The sequence below is a fragment of the Crocodylus porosus genome, unplaced genomic scaffold, assembly GCF_001723895.1.
Source record: "Crocodylus porosus isolate Cpor-Errol unplaced genomic scaffold, CroPor_comp1, whole genome shotgun sequence".
Taxonomy (NCBI): domain Eukaryota; kingdom Metazoa; phylum Chordata; order Crocodylia; family Crocodylidae; genus Crocodylus; species Crocodylus porosus.
The window spans coordinates 24857390-24865271 of NW_017728910.1; the positions used below are offsets into that span (position 1 = coordinate 24857390).

The 7882-nt window shown below is 53.3% G+C and overlaps 1 protein-coding gene across 1 annotated transcript; it reads left to right on the forward strand.

Moving 5' to 3' along the window:
• Nucleotides 1–1606: 1606 nt before the first annotated feature.
• On the forward strand, nucleotides 1607–6944 carry LOC109308541 (receptor-transporting protein 2-like). The gene is made up of 3 exons (XM_019532896.1): nucleotides 1607–1921; nucleotides 5776–6433; nucleotides 6523–6944. The coding sequence occupies exons 1-2, from the start codon at nucleotides 1761–1763 to the stop codon at nucleotides 6431–6433; spliced, it is 819 nt and encodes a 272-aa protein (XP_019388441.1). The 5' UTR covers nucleotides 1607–1760; the 3' UTR covers nucleotides 6523–6944.
• The last annotated feature ends 938 nt before the right edge of the window (nucleotides 6945–7882 follow it).

Below are 7882 nucleotides of genomic sequence, written 5' to 3' on the forward strand. Positions count from 1 at the left end.
AGCCCTTACCTCAGTGCGAAGTATCCAGGCTTCCCAGGCCCCATTTTATACACCGATCAGGATAACTTCATGTTTTTTGACTTCCTCATTTTCACCAACTACTAAGACATTTGCAAGTGCCATCGTTCAGGTCCCGTTCTCCCCAGACCTTGAGGGCTTCCCACGAGACCTTGAGGGCTTCCCATTTAACACAGCTGTTTCAGTGTCTTGTGCCCATATTATCCAGAGTTTTCCATCCATTGGCCTTCTGGGGGGGTCCAGAAGCTAATACTCCTACCTTTCCCAGCTAATACTCCTACCTTTCTGCTTAGGCTATACAGGGTCTGCTTTCTAGTCATCAAGGTTGATTGCTCGTGCTGGCACAGAGGCCCACTTCAGTTCGTACCATTAATAGGCCTCTGGATGGTTTCTATGCACTGATCAGTGGTTGCGTTAATCCATGTTCTAGCAAGGACTACAACTGCTTTTGTGGAGGCAGGCGTTTGCTCGCTCCAATGCACAGGTGCCCAGGCCTTTATCAACACAGAAAGATGCCTGGTGTCATTGCAACCGTGTGGGGAGCGCTGGCATTCCTGAGAGCCCGGAAGGAGATGGAGATGCCAGCTTTTCAGGATGCATCCCTTGGATGGGATATTGCTGGCACCCCAGTGCCGCTAAGGACCTAAGACCTCTGACCCGTGCTGGTGATCCATATTACAGTGCACCCTAAAAGCAGGAGCCTGCAGCCAGAGCTACTGGCCCAGGGGCTTGCTGATAACCATTGCACCCTACTGGAGAAGGATCCCTGCAGGGGGTATCACGTCCCCAAGCCCCCCCCGAGCATGTGGTTATGCCCCGACCAGCACAGGTCCAGGACAGCATGTTCCTGAAGGGTTAACTTCCTATTAAGCAAGGTCTTGGAATAGGCTCTGAGGCTGTGATGGGCAAGATCAGGATGCTTCATGAGTCTCTTGGCTCAGCAGAGTAGGACCCCCTCCCCTCAGCACTGTTAGCAGCCATGGGCTGTGCAAAATGCTGCAGCTCCAAGCAGGCAGCTCCCGGGAGGTCGGGCAGGAGGAGCCGCTGGAGGAGCTCTGGCTGCTGGCATAGCTGAGCTGTGGGCCAAACCCCCAGGACCAGCCCACCAAACCGAGGGAGGTGAAATATGGCCAGTGCCAAAGCCCACCCACCTCGAGCCACCTCACTGCACCCCCTCCTCTAGTGGTTCCCAAACTATTTTGGACTGAAAACACCAGATCTTTGCTTTGACTCCTTTTTTTTTGGACTAGGGAAAGATCCTAGAGCTGCAAAGAACCCAGCCAGTCCGCAGCAGAGCAGGAGGCTTTTGCTTTTTTTAACACTCTGGTTTCCGATGTGAAATCTTTGGGTTTATGTCGTGCATCGTGACGGGGCGGACGTAACGTGGCATCCGCAGCACCTTTGAAAGGATCTCGTGGCCCCCAAGGGCATGGTGGCACCCTGGCTGAGTATCACTGCCCTGTGCAAACCCCATTTGTCTGGTCCCTCCTGTGTTGCTGTCAGTGTAAGAGTTAAAACCATGCATCCTGTCTGGCTTCAGGGACAGAACAAGATCTCCTTTCGGTTTCATTTCTCAGAGGCACAGAGCAGGGGCCAGCCGGGGACTGGTTTATGGAGGCAGGAGAGAGAGAAACGGGAGCGAGGGGCTCCTACCTGTCTCCCAGGGAGCTACCAGTGAGCGGTCCCAAGCTCAGCCTGCCATTTCACCTGCTTGGAGGGTGAGAGCCCAAACCAAGGAGAAGATGAGGAAGCTGAGCATGGGTTCTTGGAGAAAGCTATTTTGGGAGAAGATCGACAAGGCCCGTCTAAGAGACCAGTGGGACCTGAAGATGCACCAGGACCTTTGTTACGACGACCCGACTCCTGGTTGGGTGCAGTCCGTGGAGGAGCACGCGCGCGCCAGGTGGGAAGACAGGCTGCCAGTCTCCTGGGTGTTGGCAGGGGAAGGTGTTGTGTGCACGGGTGTGAATGTGCAGGGCAGTGTGCCTGGATGGGAGGGTGCCTCTGAAGCCCCCACTTGCAAAGACAATTCCTTGCTTGCAGCCACTGCAGCCCCACCCCACCCCCACGTCCTGAAATGCTGCTGTTTTTGCTCTGGATCAGGGCATCGGGGCACCCCGGGGTGCTGCCAGATCCTGTCAAGGGTGCTGCAAGGTGTGAGGAAATCAGCAGCTAAACTAAGCAGATGATCCCTCCACCCCCACTGCCCAGCCCCTGGGAAACGGGGTGCCCTCAATTCACAGAAGTTACAGGGGGTGCCTCGAGTCCAGGGAGAGGCATCTCGAGTCCAAAAAGTTTGAGTGTCACTGCTCTTAGGCTTGTTAATTTGTGTTTCCCTGTCTCTGGCTCTCTTGCCCTTTGAATTATTTCTGGTCACTTAAGCAGTGCCAGGCCCACCCCTCTCCTGCCCTGGCCTTGTAGTGTGGTGCCCCTTGGCACAGCCCAGGGGTTGGGGCACCAGCTGTGGAGCTGGGAGAGTCAGAGAGAAGCAGGGTGAGGGATTATACCCAGAAATCCTTCTTGGGCCACCTCAGATTGCACCTCTGTGGCCCCAGGGGACTCTCCTTGACACCTCTGACCAGAGGCTTGCCTGGCCCAAAACGTGGTTTGGCCATACCAGGCTGCCAACTGACTCCACTCTTGCCACTGTGCTAAATATATGGACCTGAATAAGGAACTGGAATTTGGAATGGGATGACAGCTAGAAATCCCTCTTGGGCCACCCCAAAACATGACCCTGAGGTCCTGGACATCTCTGACCAGGGATTTTCCTGGCCCAAAGCACGGTTTAACTGTGCCAGGCTGACAACAGCAGTGCAGGGCTTCTGGGTTCTGGGGTCCTGCACCCCGAGCTGCTGACAGGCACAACCCGGGACATGGGCGCTTGTGCAACTGTGTCTGTCTTGGGGCAGTTGATTGTCTGTATTGGTTATTTCCTCTCCTTAGTCTGTGGGTTTGTAGGTGTTAATCCATGCTTGTTAACTCGTTATGTAGTAGCTAGGTACTGTGTATTGAGCTGGTCCCTGAGTGAATCATGATTGGTTGGTAACTGGTAACACAGTAGCTTAGCAGCCAGGCCTGCAGTAGTGTCCCCCAATACAGAAACAGTCAGTCGCACAAGCATCCATGTCAGCAGCTGGAGGTGCTGGCCCCAGAAGCCCCCTGCACCGATCTCCTCGACAGCTGGCAGGCATCGTGGCTGCAGCAGGGGCCACCATCCCTGCAGCTGTCACCCTGCTGCGCCTTAGCACACAGGGTCACCCATGGCATGAGTTTTGCTTGTGGTGCAGTTTCCCCCAAACCTCTGCACCTATCTCCTTGAAACTTGGCAGGCTTTGTGGCCGCACCAGGAGCCACCACCCCTGCAGTTTTCACCCCCCTGTGTTGCGACACGTACACGTGACATGAGTTTTGCTTTCAAGAAGTTGGGGTGCAGTTCCACTCAAAACTGCACTGATCTTCTTGAAACCTGGCAGGCTTCATGCTCTCAGCAGAAGCTACCAACCCTGCAAGTTTCATCCCAATCAGACAAAAAAACGTTATAGATAGTTCATTGATTCCCCATTATACCCTATGGCAGGGTATATGCCTGAACATCTCTGACAAGACACTTGCCCGGCCCAAAGCGCCGTTTGGCTCTGCCACGCTGTCAACTCAGAGCACGCCTCCCCCCACACCCCAGCGACTGTATTAAGGACGATGGCTTGAATAGGAAACTCTTTCTGGGCTGGGATTAGAAATGGAAATCCTTCTTGGCCACCCCACACCATGCCTCTGTGGCACCGGTGGATCCCACGTTCTGGGGTAGCCCAAGAAGGATTTTTAGCCATAATCCCATTCCAAATTCCAGTTCCTTATTCAGGTCCAGATACTTAGCACAGTTCCTTATTTGGGTCCAGATACTAAACCACGTTTTGGGCTGGGCAAGTCTCTGGTCACAGATATCCAGGGCAGTGCCCCAGTGGCACTGATGGGTGGCCCAAGCAGAATTTCTAGCCATAATCCCAGCCCAAAAGCCAGTTGCTTATTCAAGCGATTATACTTAGTATAGTGGGCACAGGGGCTGTTAGTTGGCAGCCTGGCGTGGCCAAACAGTGCTTTGGCCTGGACGGGACCAGGGTCAGGCTTCTTTAGGAGAGTCCGCCAGTGGCATCGCCATGAAATTTGGGGTGGCCCAAGAAGTATTTTGCCCCATAATCCATCCGAATCTGACCTATGTTTAGGGCTCTGTATTTGATATGGAATATTATTTTACATATTAATTAGTCCATATGCGTAGCTAATGAAAATCTCTCTCTTTAGGATGTATGATTCATTAATAACGAGTTTTTATGGGGTCTAGATTAACTTTGAAAAAGGGACCGGGAGCTGGGAATAAGGAATAAAGAACTGGGGATAAGGACTAGGGAACCAGGAATCAGGAACCAACTTCAGCCTCACCAGGAAATGTGGGCTCTGAGCTCCTGCCTGCTCTCCCGAGCCCAGACCCCCTCGTTCAGAGCTGCGTGTTAGCCAGCAACTTGTAATCCAGGTCCTGGCTCATTGGCTTTGGCAGGGGGGTCGATGGGAGGCAAGGAGTGGCTGGTCCAGTGGTTCTCAACCAGGGTGCCATAGCACCCAGCGGTGCCTTGAGCTCCTTTCAAGGGTGTTGCATAATGTCATCCCACTGAAGTGTGCAAACACCATGCACAAGATAAACCCAGGGATCTCAAATAGGCTTTCTGAGTTCTTTGCAACGGGGAAACTGCTCCTTTTTCTGAGAGTCAGAACGAAGAGCTGGCATTTTCCAAGGGGGCCTGGAGTTTAGCAGGGGGCCTTGAGTCGAGAAAGGTGCACGGCCAGGCAAGGGGCATACAGAGGAGGAGGAGTTGTCCTACCTAAGGGAGAATCCTCCTGAGTGGTGAAGACTGCAGTGTTGAGTAAGAGGTGGGATGAGAGCAGCTGAGAAGAGATGCACTTCGAACGCATGGCCAGCCGGTGCTCAGGGCAGTGCCTATCCTAAGGGTATGCCTGTCTGGAAATGTCCGGGGGGGACGTGAGGGAGGAGAGTGCCTTGCTTTCAGCATAACTAAGCTGGACATAACTACACTGGCCTCCGTTAGAAGTGAAACCAGGAAAGGGTGAGCCCAGCACCGGGAGCATTTGTGTCCGTATGCTGGATGTGAGCAGGCCACACATTTTCAGCTTGCTCTCAGTCTGGGGCAGGCATTGCTGCTGTGCCGGGGGGTTTAATCCTTCCTTGAAAGCATCAGGTGCTGGCTGCAACCCAGGTTGGGGATGGGGACTGGGCTGTGCCGATGCTCCTGCTGGGACCAAAGCTGGAGGGTCCTGGCTAGAGGGTCTTGCCCCTCCACACAGGGTCAAACTAATGCCCCGTTCGGGGTCAGGAAGGAATTGTACCCCCCTGGACAGACTGGTACAAACTGGGAGGTTTTGTCCTGTGTAGCAGGGGCCCGGCCTCTACCTGGGATTGCTTGAGTGTATTTTAACAGCCTTATATAGCAAGATTGGCTGGTTCAAGGTGGCAGGTTCAAGTGCACTATCTTGCGTTGCGTCAGGATTGATCTGCATAGATTATACATGTAGCCGCTAAACTCTCCCTAGTCTTATGAAGAGTCTGGAGGACAGATTTATACGGATGGTTTGCACAGGTCTGATCCTGCCTTAGGCAGGGGGAAGGACTAGGTGTGACTTCTGGAGGGCCCCACGTCTCTGGGAGGTCTGTGCTTTCACGCTCTGCTTCCTTCATCCTTTTAGGTTCCAGTGCTCGGGGTGTGGGCACGCCTGGTCGTCGGTGCAAGTGATCATCCTGTTCCACATGTGCTTGGACGGGTCCAGGAGACAAGGCTCGGTGAAGATGAGGGTCTTTGGACAGAAATGCAACCAGTGCTCTCAGTGTGACTTCAGCGAGCCAGTATTCAAGGCGGAGGGTGTCGACAGGGTCTTGGAGAAGCTGGTGATGAGCATTCGGGAGAAATGCTATGGAGAGTCCGTGGATCATAGCCAGCTGTTGGAGGTGGTGATTGGCAGGCACGGCGGGCCACATAGGAGTGACGACTGTGAGGCTTGTCACCTGGGAATACACAGGAAGACTCAAGGACCAGCACAACATGGGAGGCAGGAGCACCCGGTGGTTTCCTGGGCACCCCCAACGCCAGTGCCATCCTTTGAGCCCTCCAGACCCAGCGTACCCCACTGGACAAAGCTTCTGAATCAGAGTTTTTACAAAGATTATGAATCACAACGCCTTGTCCAGCCCTCCAGACCCAGCATACCCCACCGGACAAGGGTGCCGGATCAGAATTCAGGCAAAGATTTTGAATCCAAATGCCTCATTTGCTGCTTGACAGTGGGTGGCTGCTTTTTTGCTGCTATTTTTCTTTGTCTTCTCATTCTCTACATCATTCCCAATTGATCCTATGACCCCAGCTGACTTCCTGCCCTTTGGGCGGGGGGCTGGACTCGATGATCTCCCGAGGTCCCTTCCAGCCCTGATGTCTATGAAAGCTGCTCAGCCCGTGGGTGCAGGGGAGATACTGAGCCATGATGATTTTTCCACGTGCAGCCAGTGTGGTGGTTTGCTCAGGACGGGCGAGGTGGGGTTACCGGTTATACCGGCAAGTTCGGGCAACGGTGGGAGATGCGCCCCTCCCCAAAAACCTTCAGGAACAGTTCTGCCTCTGAAGATCCCAGCCAGAATTGCATCCTCCTGTCCTGTTCATACAAAAAAAGGCTTCACTTGGGTAGTCAGAGAACAGAAATGGTGGGATAACCGACGGCACCCCATCAATAAGTGCTGCCGCAAATAGTGTGTGAACGCCCCAAGAGGTAGACCCTGTGTCTTCGGCTTGCCTGTCGCATGCACAGAGCCAATGCGATCAATTCCTGAACCCAGGAATTGAAATGAATATTGCTTTTAACGACTAGTTCGGCTCTCTCAGTATGTCACCTGTGTGGTCTTTAAGTTATTGGATGTTAAAAGTGAACACTAGGAAAGAGGCAGGATTTAGTCCCTGAACTACACAAGGGAAGATGCAATATCATCGGGACTTTTGCAAAGCCCTTATCTAGACCCAGAGCAACTCATAATGCATATCGCTTTATTACTGTGTGTTTTATGACTTCCATATTGCCGCCGTCTTTAGCTTTGCTTGTATAAGGAATGACTTGGCCCAGGGGTCTTTAATAAACACTCGATAAGGCAGCCAGGGTGATGGGAGCGCCAGATGCTGTCTCTTCTTAGAGGCAAGGAAGTTGAGCAAGCCTTTCTTGCAGTGGTAGTTAAAAGTGAAGCAGATGCTTAGGGCATTTTTAACCTGAGCCTTGTCCCTCTTTTCTGTACCTGGGGCGAGATGCTACCGGGGGCGTTGATGGGGTGGGGGAGTTACTCCAGTCCGATCGGCACGGACCATCACCGGTTGTAACAGATGGGGGTGAAGCAGCCTGGCTGTGTCTCACACCCGCTTTCCTTCAGTGTTTTACCTCAGCTCCCTACACACTCGCCCATCTCTGCTCCCTTTCTAGATGGGAAGTGGGAAGTTTGCATGGCAGGAGCTGGGAGGAAAGGGTTGGCTTCCCAGCATGCTGTTTTGGGCCTGAAGATGGTGCTATGCAGCCGTACACGGAAATTAGTATTTCTGCCCTGGGACTAAAACCAAACCCCGCAAAGAGATTCAGGAATGGGCTTAACTCCTGGCAGTGGGCTTCGTCTCGGTCTCTGTGCTGCTGCTAAACAAGGCAAGGAGAGCTCCTTCTCCCACCTCAGCCCCATCAGTTCTCCCCAGCAGACCCAAATAAGAGGTTAATAACACCAGAAAAGCTCGCAGGTCTTTTCCCCCTCACAACAGCCTGCATCAGAGCCTCC

What these genes read in the sequence shown, in the direction of transcription:
- LOC109308541 (XM_019532896.1), top strand. Translation starts at nt 1,761, where the DNA reads ATGAGGAAGCTGAGCATGGGTTCTTGGAGAAAGCTATTTTGGGAGAAG. An exon ending in GAGGAGCACGCGCGCGCCAG is followed by an intron (nt 1,922 to 5,775) that starts GTGGGAAGACAG and finishes TCATCCTTTTAG; the next exon opens with GTTCCAGTGCTCGGGGTGTG.